This window comes from Mchenga conophoros, linkage group LG2, assembly GCF_057382185.1.
Source record: "Mchenga conophoros isolate Kocher_MC1m ecotype Shallow Benthic linkage group LG2, M_conophoros_male_GT1.1, whole genome shotgun sequence".
NCBI classification, from domain to species: domain Eukaryota; kingdom Metazoa; phylum Chordata; class Actinopteri; order Cichliformes; family Cichlidae; genus Mchenga; species Mchenga conophoros.
Genome location: NC_140527.1, coordinates 13714114 through 13732487, shown reverse-complemented (window position 1 = coordinate 13732487; position 18374 = coordinate 13714114). Strand labels below are relative to the sequence as shown.

The following is an 18374-nucleotide window of genomic DNA, read 5'->3' as shown; positions in this document are numbered from 1 at the left end:
CTCCGTTCTGCTGTTTCTTATTTCCTGTCTGCTGTTCCAGTTTCCAATAATGAGCCAAAACCTCAAGCGTTACAGTTTCTTTCTACTCGTACCTCTGTATGACGTCTATATGATATTATTGTATTCTCAGGCACCTGGCTATGAGTGTAAAAGCTGCACCCTCCTGCTGTTAATACCTTCCATATGGAAGGGGAAGACAATCAGATGGAAGGTCATTGTAAGGGGGAGGAGCTAAAACAGCTTGTTTCAGACAAGCACTGAGAAAGGATTATTTTAAACTGTGAATCATGCAAAGCTGCTCTCTAAGAGTCCAGGAATAAATGAATTAGAAATAAGGTATGTTCATGAAGTCCAAGCAGACTACAATAACGAGTGATTTGTCCTCACCTTGGGCAGAGACGCTCTTGAACCGGAGCTCTGCGTGGTCATGGTCAGCACGGTGGTGATGCCCAGGCCCACCCGGGCGGGCGCGGCGTCCATGTTGATCCAGAAGGAAACCCAGGACAATATGACTATGAGCAGAGAGGGGATGTACATCTGGATCAGGTAGTAACCCATCTGACGCTCCAGGTGGAAACGAGCCTCGATACAGGTGAATTTACCTGGGAGGTGGGGGACAAAGAAGTGTCTTTGATGAGGTCGGAGTTTGTGGGCGAAGAGATATGAGACAACAGAGAGAGCAGAAGATATGAGAAAGGACAGCAGTTTCTTTGGGCTCGTCCTGTCGAATGAGAAGAAAGAGAAGGGTGAGGGTGACAAATGTCCTGTTACTGCTGCTTTGAGTGAGCACACCAGCTTATTTACTATTAACACATTCTTGTCTCAGCTGATCACATACTAACACATCAAAACCCACTGGTGTTGTATTTTATAGAACTGTGTGGACCCTTTAGCTTGTGCTGTTGATGTGCAGGGCGCATGCAGGAAAGATGCCAGGGTGGTCAGGGAAGTCTAATCTTAAAAGTAGAAATACTGTCTGTCTCCCGAATCCAAACTGGAAGCTGGTTCCACACAAGAGGGGCCTGAAAACTGAAGGCTCTGCCTCCCATTCTACTTTTAAATACTCTAGGAACAACAAGTAAGCCTGCAGTGTGAGAGCAAAGTGATGGTAAATGGACTGGTTCTCATATAGCACTTTTCTACTCTTCTGAGCACTCAAAGCGCTTCACACAACTTGCATTATGCATTCACCCAAGCACATTGTTCTAAGTGCTTTCTAAGTAACATTCACACACATTCATACTCTGATGGATGCATCAGAGAGCAATTTGGGGTTAATGCAGACTAGGGGAAGCCAGGAATCGAACCTCGAATCTTTCGATCAATAGATGACCTGCTCTACCGCCTGAGCTAGAGCCACCCCTTGGTCAAATGGAGTGATATGGTACTATAAGGTCATTAAGATAACATGGGGCCTGATTATTAAGTACACCCTCTCGCAACACTAATCATCTTCGTTATCGTCGTGAAGAGTCCTGCAACCTTGTCTCGTGTATTCTACTTCAGTGTGTTTCAGAGGGACGAGGTGGGTTGCAAAGTGGCTTGCAGATGGGCAGTGCATGGTGCAGTTTAAACATCGGAGTCATCAGGGATTATGGAATTAAGGGATTAACTTTAAGTTCTGTGTCAATAACAGAGAGAAAACCCGAAGAATCACCAAATTAACCACAAGCCCTGAGTTCAGTTTCAGAGCAAGAGATGGTGGTCACAGATCATGGCATGTAAAAGTAACAGTGCCCATTTTTGCTGTTCTTATCTTTAGCGTTTTTTAAAGCAACTGGTTTGGTTTTTAATGAGATGGCTTACGACACGCATAAGATTTTCTCTCCACAGCTTTATATTCATGGAGCCAGTCATTTTGTGTCGGTAGGTGTTCCATTATCACACGGAAATCTCATTTGGAGAATGATTGAACTTGCAACACATAAAGCACACAGCGCTGATTCCAGGAAAAAGAAACGACGCTGGTCAATGTTTAAACAAAAGCAAAATGTTCTTTCATCAGTTTCCCAGAGGCAGTGCGGTTCCATTATCACCGAAGAGTGTTACTGAATTCTCGATTATCTTCATTTGAAAGGGCACATTAAACATTGGCAAAGGCACATCTCCTTGAAGAACAGGTGGAAATGATGAGACGGAGGGTAAATTAAAAGAACAACAAGCACAGATTGGAGGAAGCAAGGAAACAAGAGCGAGGGGGAGAGTAAGAGAAGGAAGGAAGGAGCTCTCAGACTGAAAAAAGGATGAGCCACAGAGACGATGCTGACGTCTTTGAGACAAAATGTCATCTTCCTTCAGCGCTCATGCTAAGCCAAAGCAGAAAATCAGAGAGACGTACGGGGGCTCGCCAAATATCAAAGGAAGCCAAACATGTGGCACATCTGAAAACAAACCCAGGAGGAGGTTTGGGATTCAGCCTGCCACTCACAGAGTGTGAAGAGGAGCGAATCATTTCCATCTTCACAGCACAGCAGCGTTTTTCATCACTCTAAGAGGACAAAGTGCACAGTTTATTTTAGTCCAAGAAAGAGAAGATGAGGCATTGTGTTTAACACACGAATCCATCAGCAGCTAAACACAACCAGGAATAATCAGGTTTATCAAAACCAGCAGCTCAATAAAAATATTCAAAATATCCTGTTTACAGTCCAAGTTAAACAGGTGAGTTCTGTCCCTCTGCAGGTGTCGTGACGAAAGAAATTATCTATAAAGACAAAAACAGCATCAGGCTGTAAACATGCTTATTTCTGCTGCAAAGGTTCAACATGGGAGTCTATGGAGACTGACTCACTGCTGGAGCCTCTAGTGGACAGTAGAGGAATTGCAGCTGCTGGCTTCATTTCCAGCCCTGGAGGTCACCTCTGGAGTTTAAAGTGTAAAGAAAAGATGCTCTGAAAGTATCTGGTGACCTGAGCCAAGCTTCATATCAGCTGCACTGAAGACACATCTGTTATAACGGCTGCATCAGCGTTGTGCTCATCTTTACATGAGCTTTATGTCCTGCAGCGTCCTGCTACTTTTGGCTGTTCAGTTTTATTTTAGAAAAGGCTAAAGTGGTCAGCTGAAACCCGACAACTGTATGACAGAGGAGGGAAAGCACTAATTATTTAACTACGGGGAGTAACGGTGTGTACTCTCAGACGGTTCCACTCCAAACGAAGATGGCTCCATTGAGACGTTTGCATTTTCTTCTCTGTACATCTGTCTAAATGCTGACTGAAGCAGGCCAATTTGCTGGATTGTTGGTTTTGGAAAAGTACATCTGTGAATAACTCCCACAATCATGACCAACTCTGTTATTCCCCAACAGGCACAAGCACTCTGCCTTTTTTCACTCATTCAGGAAGCTCGGAGTTGGACACATCTTCATAAATCAGTGATCAAACAGTCACGTCCATCTTATCCGTCTGAGTGTTTCTCCGGCACGCTTGTTGTGTCTGTGTAGAAAAATGAATTTATTTGTCTTTGTCGAAACGTAGGACCGTGAACTGGATGTTTTTGTCCTACATCTCCTCACAAAGCAGCACTTTAACTTGACTTTGTTGCCTTCTTAAGTCAGCGCACTACATGCAGTGTGCTGTTAAAAGCCCGCTGATGCGTTTCCCTTGTTGTACCTGCCAGAAGCACTGCTCATCCTTTTGAGGGGAAGCTCTGGATGTTTATGCTCACAGCATGCTGCCGTGAAAAGGGAGTGCAGAGATTAGGAAGAACGGAGTCAGGACCTACTTCTCCTAATCCCTTTGCTCATGCTGTACTACACTGCACAGCAGTACAAATACACACTGTGCTTTAGTTTTAGGCACTTTAGATTTTTAGATACTTATCCGAATTCATTCAGCAGCATCACTGTGGTCTCGAACATAGAGCCCGACAGAAAGAAGTTTCTGCAGACACAAGAAAAGGTGTAAATCCTACAGCAGATGGCGAGAACCCCCACAGAGGCCTGATCTCAAAAATCACAGAGTCAGTCTGGTTTTACATGAGACAGTCATTCATCTTTTTCTGTTTACAGGATGCAGTCTGGAGTTTATTTGGAATAAATAAAAAAGTATTCATGACATTATTTCTGACATCATCCATACTTTGTACAAACCTGGAAGCAAACACCCTTAAAAGTTGAGAAATTTTGGTCTCGGTTCCTGTTTGTGTTTTTTATCCTGGTTATATTTTCACTCAGTTATCTGACGCGTATTGCTTTGTTCCAGAAAAAGATGCGGTCCACTCTCACTGTAGATCCTAGATGAACACTGCATTCGTTTCTACTGTTCGTGAGAGCAAACTACATTTTCTGGGTTTGACATTGACGGAGTCTCGGGAAGAAGAAGGTGTGTCCAGATGAAACATCATCAGAACTGATTTGACAGATGTGACATGACAAACCTCTTATTGTAAGTTCATCATAACAATTCTTAAATGAAATGTTTGAAATCAACAGCAAAACTGTGCAGCTGCTGTTTTTGTGGTTTCCTGCAGTAAAAACTGACTCCAACAAACAGGATCATTGAGACCAGTTATCTGTCCAATCCTGTCAAAACTGGCTCACAGTGAGTCTGCTGCACTTGTATCTCATTCTTTTGGTCACAGCAGCATAGCTGCACAGCTTTACTTCCACACTCGGCTCTCTCTTCACCACAGCAGACCAGTACAGCCAGTCCACATCACCACATCACCACATCACTGCACGAGATTTGGGAATATTTTATCATCTGAAAACTGTCTTTGCTTGTAAACACATACAGAGACATCATCTAATATCAGTTTGAATGCCTCTGTGATACCTTACCGACACCTGAAGTTAGCTAATTAAACATTTTTGTTAGCACAACTTGTAAATCAAATGTAAAGGTTTATTTTCTGTGGTGATGTGGACTGGTTGTACTGGTGTGCTGTGGTGAAGCTGAGTGTGAAACTAAAGCCTTAATGGTTAATCTGCTGTCCTCACATGCTACCATGAGCTCTGGGTAGATACACCCTCCGTAGGGTATCTGCTGCTTCTCCACACTGACCAGGATGCCTTGTCTCTGCCATGAGGTGTTTCAGGATGTCCTAGTGCTGTGCTCCTCTGCTAAGTCTACTGCCCCTTTGACCCGGACCCAGATCAGCAGGAGAAGATGGATGGATAAGTAATGGTATGCTAAGCATTATGCTTATGCTAGTTAGCCACGCCAGGGTCCTAACAGTGATAGCTGTAATGCTTTGGTTTTCATCTCTGGATGACAGTAAATGGTAAACAGGCTGGTTGTTATATATGGTCTGTTAAAGGTTAAACATTATTTTCAAATCTGAAATTCTAGCATTTAAAATGCAGACTGCAGTGGGTTTATTTGCATTGCAGCACTGTAGCAACAGTAACCGTGTCCCTCTGCCTCTCTGTAATGTAATGAGCACACTGGGTCTCATAATAAACCACAGAGAGCGAGATGGCCGAAGATCCATTTAATCAAAGACGATCAATGCACGGTGGCCTCATCAGTTAGAGTTAACCCTAAAAGACTGGAGAGAGGAGGAGTGAAAGGAGGGAGTGACCGAGGAGAAGAAGGATGTCAAGTGGAAAGTCGGAGAAACTTGAGGATAGAGCGAGAGGAGAGAGGGATGAGGAGGAGTGGAAGATACAAGAGGGAAGGAGAGAATGACGACAGCAGGAGGAGGAGGGGGGTGAACTTGATTTATAGCTGTGATACACTTCAGAGCTTTTAAGTGCTGTCCATATTTTCTATCTGATAAGAAGATTGAAATTATTCAGCCAGGCCCATATCTCACTGTGTGGAAGATGTGTGTGTCTCTGCTGTACTTAACACTGTACATGAACTCACACCATTCATGTGTGTGTGTTTAAATCTGTAAATTCACTCATCCCCTGCAACAGAGGTGGCATGTATGTAGGTTTACATGTTTCTGTATTACGTCACACTCCGTCTTCTCGGCCTGACTGAGAATCAGAGACACACCAACAAAGAAGAACCAGCACGCCCGCTCTTTAAATATTTCAAAACTCGTATTGATCACAAAACCAACCTGTAACCTGTTTTAAACACCTGCTCAGAACTCATTCTGATTGGCTCGCATTTCCTTAACTGCGCTCTACCTGCTTCGCTGTCTCCTGTCTGCCTCTATAAACTGCAAATGTGGAAATATCAAAAGTGAAAATGCATTGTTCCTGAACAGTGAAGGCAATTTAACGGTGAAGACAGCTATGCTAAAGGAGAAGATTCTGTCAGGTCCTCGTTCAGAGTTTTAGTTTTAGGAATGTTTGCTATGATAAACAGCCAGATTCATTCAGCCACAGCTGAAGCTGCGAGGGAAGACGCGCAGAGCGACGTGGCAGCGACGCACCTGTAAAGAGTCAAACTAACCACTCTCAACTTTGTGGCAAGTTATTAATATTATTATTATCATTACTGTTATCATTAAATCCTGTATTGAAACAGGTCATCTCACTGAGATGGAGATCTCTTTTTCAAGACAGACATGCACAAAAACCAGAGGTGGGGAGAGTAGCCAAAAATTGTACTGTAAGTAAATGTAACTGAGTAAATGTAATTATATACTACCCACCTCTCTCTAAAAGCCACACAAACACCGAGACTTCCTGTTTATAGAGGAAAGAGTGACGAGTAAAAGCAGACAGCTCAGTTGCTAAAACGTGTTACAGTAGTATAAAACAAGCAACGTAAAACGTGACTCTTCTTCAGTATCGACCCGAGCACTGCTAATAATCAACATCCAGTTACAGTTCAAGTCTTAAGCTCCATGGACAGAGCCCAGACCTCCAGCACACCTTTTACTTCACCCAGTTGTAAATGTGAAGGTTTACCGATTTTCACATTTGATGTGACCTTGATGTGTCTTACAGTCCGTCTTACAAACAATCTTTAAACTATGAGCCAGGAACACATCTTCAAACATTGATTTGAACTGTACAGATTTTGAGGCGCATAACCAGGACGTTGTTCCACACACTGAAACCTGCTCAGCTTGTGTTTTAATGACAGCCGCTGCCGGTGGGGACAAAGGTCTCACAGGTAGGAAGGGTTAAAGTAACGAGCTCGAGTCTTTCAGCTCGTCAGCCTGCTGCTTTGTTGGGCTGACTCGCTCTTGTTCTTGTTCCTTCGCTCGTTGGTTCAGGCACTATAAATACCTGGTTAGGCTTCGGTTAGTTTGGTTTAAAACACGCCCCTTAACAACAGTAACCCTGTTCTTCTACTGATGCTGTAAAGCAGGAAGGACACGGGCTGGGTCAATGAGCCAGGCCAGCACTAATTGACACCCCCGGGATGAGATGAAGCTGTGTGTCCACACATCTCAGGTTGTACTGAAAAAATAATATGAGGTGCTTGCTTGTGTGTTGCATTACTTAATTTATACAAAAACAACATTTAATGAAAAACAAGGAGCACGAACCTGGAGAGCTAATGAAACTGAGACGATTGTACAGATGTGTAAGGTTAAAACATCAGTTTTAGACACTGGATGTACCGAGTAGGGTTGCCAACCGTCCCTTAAAAAACGGAATCGTCCCGTATTTAGAAACAAAAGCACACGTCCCGTATTGAGCTAATAAGGGACGCACTTTGTCCCGTAATACAGTGAGAATCAAAAGTAGTCTATAAATGTTAATGGAATTAACGCTTTGTTTGAAAACATAATTCCCAGCCCTTCTCCTGCTTTGTGACCAATGAGCTGACAGCACACTCATGACAATTCGAGTATGACAATTCAGATTACCGCTCATCTCATTGGTCGAGGAAAGGTCGCTTACGGAGAAAATACCGGAAGACAACAGATGACCACAACAAGAAGCATGGCCAACAGGGAAACAAACGCCGACACTGCGGTGCAAGTCTCGGATGACAGTACACCTAAAGCTGGGCAGACACTGTGCCATTTTTTTCAGTATTCAGTTCCTGCTCAAACTGCACGATTGACTCGCAGGGGTTAGAAGTTGGTAGGTCACGATGCAGGGTCTCACACTATACCGCCCGATGCTCTGATGCGACCTGAGTGCTCACACTGTGCGTCCATAAAATGAAGGTTATAACAGAAAATCTGTCGCTCTCTGTCTTTCACTCACACAGACACACCACCATCAACTTTGCTAAATTGCTAATGAAAAACATGATCAGGCAGCTGTGATTGAGCAGCAATGTAAATCCAACTATTTTCACGGTTGTTGTGGTCGTGATCATTTTGTGAGGCCACATCGAAAAGGCTCGGATGAGCTTTCCAAAGTTCTACAAGTTGTGCCTCCATTGCTTGTGTCCAGATCACACGCAGCACTGCCGTGCTGCAACGTCTTTTTCACCGACGTCTACGTGTTTGCGCGTGAGCAGTGTGAGCACCCTCACGAGCGATTGATGATCGGGAGCTGCTCGAGGTGTTAATCGCTTCTCGTTACCCCACGTATACTACACGATGCACGATGAAGGCCAAAATCGGGCCGATCACCAAATCGGTCGCACGACTCAAAAATCGTCTCAAAATGGGCCAAAAATCGCACAGTGTGAGCCCAGCATTAGAGCAGCAATGTTTGTTCGCTCAGAGAAAGAAAAAAAAGGCTGCAAAAGTACAGGGAGGAATGGGAAAAGGAAAACACCTGGCTGGAAAAGTGCACTATAAAGCGCACTGCACTGTGTGCTGGCGCACTTTTTCCATAGGGATGCTTCTAATGGTGGGCACATAAAGAACATGAGGGGCGTGAAAGCTCGGGGAACCCTTAACCAATTTCTTGTCCACCAGGCCACGGCAGAAGCAGATATGGTATGTAAACACTGGTTTGTTTTTTTTAAACCCTCTGGTTAAGGTTAATATGGGCGTGTGCGGTGAATATCAGCGCTATGTGGCCAGAAGTGTGATAATATAATTTATTTTGTGTAATAAACAACTGCAAGGATAGATGATTACAACAAATAGATCACTAATACATAAAAGTAATACATAGATGAATAATGATGATGAGTTATGATGTGTAATCATGGGAACAAGCAGGTTTACAAACAGGAGCAGCTGATTAGCATTAGAAAAGCTGAAATAATACCTCAACTGAAGCCAATTGTACTAAATGCACTATATGTGCACTGTTACAAGAATATTTTTCGTTCTATTGCTTTCTATTAATTTATATAATTTTAAGTTAAGCAGGACAGAGTTCTTTTAAAGAAAGATTTACTTATATTCTCAAAAGGTAAGCATGACAGGCTTCTGTGTAAGAAAGAGACCTGTTTTACTCTGTTAATGTTGTCATTTTGAGCTAAAAAATAAATGGCTAAATGATCATTTGTTTCCCATATGGTCATATCACAAAGAATATGCATCTGCTTAAATCAAATTCAAGTCAAATGGTTAAAAAATAATTTCACACACAAAAAAAAAAAGAGCTACCACACTGGGAAGGATGAAGACAACTGGGTTGCCCGGCCCTGGCCACGAGGTGTCCCTTATTTATTTTTCAGGGAGTTGGCAACCCTAGTACCGAGCCACTTTCAGCAGGAGACGAAGTGGAATATGGACAGCCTGACGGCGGGGATTCTTCATGTCGATGTCAATTAAGAACCAGGTGAAGGCTGAGAGAAGCCACTCTGCAGGCGTTAGGCTATTAACAGCTACCTCACGAAAGAGTACCACGAACGTATCGTTAGCCAGAAACATATGGCGTTATTTTTGTGCCACTATTCTGAGCGCACGTAAAAAAGGTTTGCAGGTGCAAGTGTTGCATTTTGAGGAGAAATTTATTTTGAGCGAAGAAAAGCTGAATTTGAGTGAACAAAATTCATTGCTGCATGCAAAAAATGTATATCCGTGTTTGCTATTATCCATATACACACGCACAATAGCAGCCCCTCTCGCTCAGTTTTTGTATTTGCGCTCGCAATGTGTCGCTCACGCTCTCAACATTTCTGCCCGTGCACGCTCAACTCTTTCTGTACACCGTTATATTTGTGCCACAAAACCAGCCAATCACAGACTTGGATGCAAAAAAATCTGATTGGCTGTTTTTGTCTCCAATCAGCTCGAAAGGACGAAATGCAATATCCCAGAATCCATTTCGTCCAAAGCTCAAACGAGGCAGTGGCGGAGGAACACAGAGTGGCGGAGTTTGAAATATTACTCTTTCTGGGACACAAAATAAACTTTTAAGATATTTTCATGTTAGAATGTAGCTGTGTGAACTTCAAATATCTGCTCGATTTATCAAGACATCACATATTTGCATAAGTGCTCCAACGTTTTCGGAGATGCCTGTTACCCACCAGCTGACCGGGTGGGAACTCGGGTTAAACATAATATATAAGGCTGAACTGACAAAAAAATCACCGACTACACCACCAGGTATTATTGGAAAAACCATAAAGCCTTTGAACGAAAACAAACGCTGTTGTGACAGTGATGTACACTGTCTTGTTGGTATATATGTATGATTTGTATCACCTTCATGTTTCCAGCTTTACAGCTGTGGCTCCAGCAAACATCAGCTGATACTAGAAATTAATTTTAAATAAATTCTAACAACAGCTGATCAATTTTGAACGTGCTGCTGTTGTTGTTTAGCGCAACATCCGCTGGTTTCCTGTTTCTGGCGCAAAGTGGGAGATAAACAAACAAGAGAGACGATCAGCTGATCATTGATCAGTTTCATGATTGAAGTAGCAACAGGAGAGGGAGGGAGAATGAGGAGAGAAGAGGCAGCTAAGACAGAATAACTCCAGCTTTGTGTCTTTTTTATTCTCGCTGAAGTCTTTTCCCCTCAATACGGATGTATTGTAATTGGTCCAGCCCAGAGTTGATTATTACCAGCTGGCTAATCCACCACCTTTCATTGTTTATACCATTACAAAAACAAACAAACTAACATAAAAATGAAAAATCACCATTGGCCCACCGGGCAAATGCCGGGTAAATGCCCAATGGCCAGTCCAGGTATTCGGTCAGCTGGTGGGTAACAGGCATCTCCAAAAACGTTAGAGCACTTATGCAAATATGTGATGTCTTGATAAATCGAGCAGATATTAGAAGTTTACACAGCACCATTCTCGCATGAAAATATCTTAAAAGTTTATTTTGTGACCCACAAAGAGTAATATTTCAAACTTTGCCACTCTGTGTTCCTCCGCCACTGCCTCGTTTGAGTTTTGGACGAAATGGATTCTGGGATATTGCATTTCGTCATTTCGAGCTGGTTGGAGACGAAAACAGCCAATCAGATTTTTTTTGCATCCAAGTCTGTGATTGGCTGGTTTTGTGGCACAAATATAACGGTGTACAGAACGAGTTGAGCGCGCACGGGCTGAAATGTTGAGAGCGCGAGCGACACATTGCGAGCGAGCGCAAGTGCAAAAACTGAGCGAGAGGGGCTGCTATTGTGTGTGTGGATAATAGCAAACACTGAAATACATTTTTTGCACGCAGCAATGAATTTTGTTCACTCAAATTCAGCTTTTCTTCGCTCAAAATAAATTTCTCCTCAAAATGCAACACTTGCACCTGCAAATTTTTTTTACGTGCGCTCAGAATAGTGGCACAAAAATAACGCCATAGAAACAAAGTGCCCTGCAATGCAGCAGAAAGTGTAATTAGTATTTCAAACAGGGCTTTTTATGTGTGTGCTGGAGTGGACGGAGGGAGGGGGGAGCTCCCTCGCTCCTGGAGTCACAATAGACTGCAGCTAATAAATCTGAGGAACAATGACACCTTAATTCCCTCTTAATGCTTGATTGGGAAGACGCGACGCAAACACACGCCAACACACGCTCGTGGCAGCACGCACGCGAGCGCAGGCAGAGATTGTTACAGAGGAGATAGAGAGGAGGGAGGGCGGGGCAGAATGTTGTCCTTGAGCAATTCACGTGAATTGGCTCCACACAGAGCTTTTTAGCTAATTGTTTTGGTAGTGCCACGTTCAGCCTTACTACTCGCCAACCACTGGGGGTGTGGCTAAAACGCTGGCTCACCTAAAGCATCTTCATGGAGGCAGGAAATCTGTTCAGAATTTTTAAGGAAGCCCGAATAATTGTTGAAGTCTGCTGTTGGTCTCTGCTGTACTAACATGAAATGCCCCTCTGAGCCTCTCTCCAGTAAAATGGACTCAGATGAATCTGAGTATGAGAAGTGCTGTTTCTCTGTGCTCTGGGTTTAATCTTTAGTCCTTAAAGCTTTCTTTGAGTCTTTGAATTAAATATTGATACTGACGATCCATTAACTGTGCGGACGATGTATGACGCTTTTAAATGCACTCAGAATTTCAAACTGTTTGAAATACAGTTTAAAAAAAATTAAACAGTGGAGGAATTAGTTATTAATCACCTCTGACTCTCTCCCACACCGTGTCTTGGTGTGTCTTCCTCCTCTCAACCCCGAGTACGTGTGCTTATTTAAATTTGCGATTAAAGAAAGAAATAAGTTACAGCAGATTAGCGATGCTACCCTCCTTAAAAAGAAACAAGTTTTTGGGTTCTAGGTCTTTGTAGTTTTATATTTGGGGTTATGTTGGGATTAGGGTTCTATGCTGTGGGTTATATTCCCACTATTTCTTTTGTGTTATGTGTTGTGTTTACTTCCTGATAAAGATGCTTGACATAAGTGTCTTATGGTGCTTTCAGTTGTCAGCTTCAGTTATTCCATATTTAAAAAATATTTAACAGTGACAATGAGACGGAGATGGGACAAACGAAAGTCTCCCAAAAGCTAAGACAAGGAAATGTAACGGAGTGTTTGTAGCGCTCGGCTTCACTCTGACTTTGTATATTTGAGAAGGGCTGAATTTGAGTTTTGGGGATCTGTACTTGAATTTATTGATTGATTTTGTTTAATTTTATTTTTCAGAATAAAAGTTGGTTCAAGTTGGTCAAAAAAATGTTTTACAGTTTAAATAAGGATTTATTTTATTTGAGACAAATGAATGCACTTTAAAATGTAGTAGTAGTTTAGAGAGTTGCAGTACTACTGCATGTACTATGTTTTAGGTTAATCTATATTTCTTTCTTTTTTTTTCTTTAAAAAAGGACATCTTTAAAAGATGGACTTATAATAACAATTTTATAGACAAATTATATTATTTATGGTTGCGGGGCGAGTTGGGGGGCGTGAAATGTTTTCTTCTTCCTAAGGGGGGCGTAACAGGAAATATTTGAGAAGCACGGAGTTATGGAGGTCCTTGCATTCCTCTGTGTTCTCAGTCTGTTCCTCTAGCCTTGTCTCTGTATCGTGGCTCTCTTCCTGTTTTATTTCGGTGACTGCTGTTCTCTGTGTGTTGTCTTTACCTCACCTGTGCCCTCGCTGTCTGAGATCAGTGTGTTGTCCCTCCTGAGTGTGAGTTTTCCCTGATCCTCCTTGTGGGGTTGCCTTGTTCTGGGTTTCCTGCTCTACAAATGCTCATTTTTAAGTTCATCACTGTTTCCTGAATCCTCCACTCTCTGCCTGCCAGCACAGCCAGTTTATAACAGCAAGTTATGTTGATTCTGGTGTAAATTTTTTCTGCTCTCTTTCATCAATAGTTCACTTTAAAAAAGACTCTAACTTCAGTTTACTGAAATATGATTCTATCAGTATTTGATGTCCACACTGCAGCTGAACCACTTTTTTTTATCTACAGTGATTCGGGAAAGATCCTGGAAACAGCTGATATGTATTCATGTACCAAAGCTGTGGATTATCATCACTTCATTGTCTTTGTGTGTGTGTGTATGAGGAAGAGTGCGTGTGTGTGTGTGTGTGTGTGTGTGTGTGTGGGTGTGTGCAGAGTTGTGTCAAGGCTTTTCGTCTGGAGGAGGATCATTCATCTCCTGAGTGTCGACAGCAGATGTCAACCTCTGTGTGAGTGATGCCTCTGAATGGAAACTAATCAGCCTGCTACACACACACACACACACACCCACACAGAAATGGACCTGTCACGTTTGTGTTTTTGTTGAATTATGTGTCCCTCAGATTGTGACTCACGGTCTTTGTGTTGCTTCGGTGAGAACAGCAGTAAAGGGCAGCTGGATTCTGATATACTGTCTGACATAGAAGTAAAAGTACGTAAATGATTATTCAGTTATTATACGGAGGAATTTGTTTGTCATTCTGATCGTTCTTCTTTATCATTTAGACCCAAAATACAAATGCTGAATTGTGATTCCTCCACCCTCAGCTCCACGATGCCCCATCAATGTGCCCCCTCACACCTCACATACTCTTCAACCTCTAATGTTTCTGTTTAATCTAAGTTATCATTATTATTATTATAGCTATGTATGCTTTTCTATTTTAGGCTGCTGGCTCATGCAGATAATACAGATTTATATTTTTATATTTGGTGTTTTTTCTGGAGTGTAAGGATCGTGGGCTCGCTGTGTGGACCGGACAGATGGTTTTCAGCCACGCTTGGAGGACCTGGAGGGAGAAACGGAGCGTGGCAGCCGCCCCCGTCCTCCATCGTCTCCAGCAGCTCCTCTGTGGTTTCTCTTCTTCGGGATTTCGTTGTATTTGATTTTTTGGCTTCGTGATTTCGTGTTTCTCTCGCTGCCTGCTCAGTGCTGTCACTGTCTGTGTCTGTTTATTTTGTTTGATGCTCGATGACTGAAAAGCACTTTGGGTCACCTCCTCATGTTTTCATGTGCGCTGTAAAAACGTTACCTGACGTCTTGTCCACGTGCACGATCGGCGTTGTGTCGATTCAACGTTCTCTTCCTGTTTATCTTTTCCTATTTAGTATTTCCCTCTTTATATTTTTGCACATGATGCTTTTTAATTTCACAGTTTTCTGGTTATGAAACCAGACAAAATATTTAAATCCAACCCCCCCGTCATTTCAAACTAGCTCTGCTGCCTACAGTGTTTTCCCTTCACTGAGGGCTTCATGACACCAGGAAAACAAACTTTCAGTCCACTTATTTCCATATTTCACAGAATATAATAAAAGTGAAGACCTGTCTCTGACTCATGCAAGATTTCTGCACATTTCTCCTGTTTACATGATTTTAGAATATCTCTCTCAGTAAATTGTGAGATATCACCCCCTCCTTCCTGAACCAGAGACAAACAGAAAGAAGGAGGAGGAACCAGACAAAGAGACCGAGGAAGGCTGACGCGTAGCGAGGAGGAGTGAGAAACCATAAAATTCAACCTGAAGCTTGAGGCAGGTTTGGTCCTCAAAACTGAAAATATCCAAGTCAACTTCATCACATTTCCTATGCACACAGCATTACAGCAGTTTGATGTTAAGGTAGCTCAGAGAAGCACATTTTACCTGCAGCTGGTAACCGAAATCATTAGCGGTGCTCCCGCTGAGCTAAGCTCGGTATTTCACCGAGCAACGGAGAGAGAGTATCAGAATGCAACTGTTTGGCGTAACGTCTCAGGAAAGCTGGGATAGCGATCAGTTAACCTCCTGCTGATTAAATACAATTATTTGCTTTTCCAAAAGCTTTGAGTTGGAACCGAGAAGATCACCTGAATATGTAAAAAAAATCTATCAGTGCATGAACAGAAAATGGATTCTGAGGCAACAGGAGGAGAATAAAAAGATCTCTTTGCTTATAATATCAGCATCACAGCCCAGCTCTGAGGTTTTATCCCATTGTTCTCATGGAAACTGAAATGTTTAAGTAATCGTTGATATTGATGAATAGTTCTCTCTGTGTTAGCCCTGCCATCGACCCTGAATTAGATAAGTGGAAGAAAAAAGATTCTGTATTTGTTTGGGTTGTTCTGGCTGTGCAGAGCAAAGGATCATGGGTATGCAGCCTATGAAGATGTCCCATCGCATTAGTGGATCGCTGATTCTGTCCGGGGAACCTGAGTGGCTCAGACGAGTTCAATTCAATTTTATTTATACAGCACCAAATCACAACAACAGTCGCCTCAAAGCGCTTTGTATTGTAAGGCAGACCCTACAATAATGCATACAGAGAAAAACCCCACAATCATATGACCCCCTATGAGCAAGCACTTTGGCAACAGAGGAAAGGAAAAACTCCCTTTTAACAGGAAGAAAACTCAGAAGAATCCCCCCGCAGCCTACGCCTATGCAGCATAACTAAGGGAGGATTCAGGGTCACCTGATCCAGTCCTAACTATATGCTTTAGCAAAAAGAAAAGTCTTAAAAGTAGAGATAGTGTCTGTCTCCTTAATCCAAACTGGAAGCTGGTTCCACAGAACAGGGGCCTGAAAACTGAAGGCTCTCCCTCCTCTTCTACTTTTAAATACTCTAGGAACAACAAGTAAGTGTGAGAGTGAAGAGCTCTAATGGGGTACTATAAGGTCATTAAGATAAGATGGCTTCACGCCACTACAGAGATGCTGTATGTATGCGGTCCTTTCTGGCTGCACCGTAGCTCCGCTAACGAACCAACCGCAGCACAAACGAGCATATTCCTGGCTACTCCATGTGTTTCTCACTCCACCTGTAACATGAAGAACTGTGCATAAAGCCAAGCCACATCATTTTTATGAACCCAACCAAGGAATGAATATGAGAGAAAACAGCATCTAAAAGTGAAGATGAAGACTAGGGGCAGGTCTCCAGGTTCAGACCTCTTTATACTAACCTTCCTCCTACAACAAGCAGTAAAAAAGTTTGGTGAACATCATTCTGCATCAGTTTCTCTCACCTGTGTTGTAGTGCTTGGTGCAGTAGCGCAGGTCCTTCTCTTCTTTCAGAATGAACTGAGGTAGTGTCAGCCCGTCGGCAACCTGCACGGCCCCCTTCTTGTCCCATTCGAATATTAGGTCGTTCATGGTGTAGCCGACTGGAGGAGGGAGCAATGAGCGGGAGGTTAGACTATTTCATCACTGCAGAGGTCAGTTCTCATCCTCTGAGGAGGAACTGGACCTCTCTGTATCTGGCAGGGGTGCAAAGTCACATCCTGCAGTTTTAGTGGATAAAAGGCCAGTTCAGCACAACAATCACAATCTGTATTGGCAATAAAATCCACTGAAGTAGTGAGGGAGAAAGCCTGAGCTCAGTGTTTGGGAAACTTTAAAGGCTTCTGTGTTTTCAACTAAAGAAGCAAAAGAATGGAAGGAAGAAAGAAAATAGGACGTAAGGAAGAGAAGGCGAAGAAAGGAAAGAGGACAGAGGGAACACAAAAAGGAAGAAAATCAAGCAAAAAAGACCAAAGCAGCACTCTGGGAGGCTGTGGAGTTTAAATGATGGTACTGAAAATCCCACCAGTAGCAGCCTGAACATGGACACAGGCAGGATGGATCCATGCTTTAAACTTGTCAGACCAGGAAACATTTCTCTAGTTTCTGTTGTCCGGGTTTGAGAGCCATAGACTCAGTTTCCTCTTCTTACTGACAGCAGTGACACTGGTGTGGTCGTCTGCTGCTGGAGCCCATCTGCTTCAAGGTTCAGAGATGGTCTTCTGCAGACTTTGGTTGTAGCGAGTGGTTATTGGAGTTATTGCTGCCTTCCTATCTAAGCAGTCTGTCCATCTTCCTCTGACCTTAGCGAGTCATTTCCTCCCACAGAGCTGCTGCTGGCTGGTTATTTCCTCTGAGCTCAGAGATGGTTGGAGATCAGTGTGTGAAACACTCAGACCAACAACCATGCCACATTCTTTCTTCATCATTCTGATGCTCAGTCTGAACTTCAGCAGCTCGTCTTCACCGCTGAGCTGCTGCCGTGTGATTGGCTGATTATATTAATGAACATTAATGAACAGGTGTGCCTAATAAAGTGTCTGGGGAGTGTAAATATCAGTAATATATACAGGGAATTACTTTATGCCTTAAAACTAACTGGTGGCTTAACTAGTAAATGTGTTATTTATAAACAGCGGTAAAAAGCGACTTTATGATGTTTTGGTGTCCGTTTCACAAACTCAGAGACGACTGCATTGTTCTGTCTTTGATTTACGATCACTGACCCTCTGCAGATGTACTTCACACTCGCTACTGGGATTCCTCTCACGTCTGCTCAACAATAAGACCACAAGAAAAATCTATACCATATCTCTCACTCTGCCAGCTGTTGTTACTGATCGAATGATGTGTGTGTCTGTGCGCGTGTGTGTGTGTGTGTGTGTGTGTGTGTGTGCGTGTAATTGCTCACAGCTCTCCAGCTGCATGATGCAGGTCTGGACGTCCATTGGAAAGTTCTTCAGATCCATGGGGCAGGCCAGGACCAGCGTTATTCTGCAAACACACACACACACACACACACACACACACACACACACACGCACACACACACACTTTTACAGTAAGAGGATTACCTCGGGTTTTATCAGATCGCCACATCGACACCTCAGAAGGTTTGAAATTTCAGACTGAAATAATCATCAGTGGAAAAACTGATTAAATGAATCATTATTAGTTTACAAAAGATAAACAACTTTGTTTATGCTAAGATAAAAGCAGCAGAAATAATAAATGAGCTCTGCAGAGACGATAG

The 18374-nt window shown here is 42.9% G+C and overlaps 1 protein-coding gene across 4 annotated transcripts in view; it reads right to left on the bottom strand.

Annotated features, from left to right (window-relative positions):
- glra1 (glycine receptor, alpha 1) overlaps positions 1-18374 on the bottom strand; it is a 121437-nt gene that overhangs the window by 31448 nt on the left and 71615 nt on the right. For all 4 annotated transcript variants that reach the window (XM_085286742.1, XM_085286750.1, XM_085286726.1 and 1 more), the window contains 3 exons: positions 18033-18115; positions 16588-16725; positions 388-602 (listed from right to left, as the gene is read on the bottom strand). In XM_085286742.1, coding sequence (XP_085142868.1) covers positions 388-602; positions 16588-16725; positions 18033-18115 — 436 coding nt within the window. The remainder of the gene's footprint in view (positions 1-387; positions 603-16587; positions 16726-18032; positions 18116-18374) is intronic.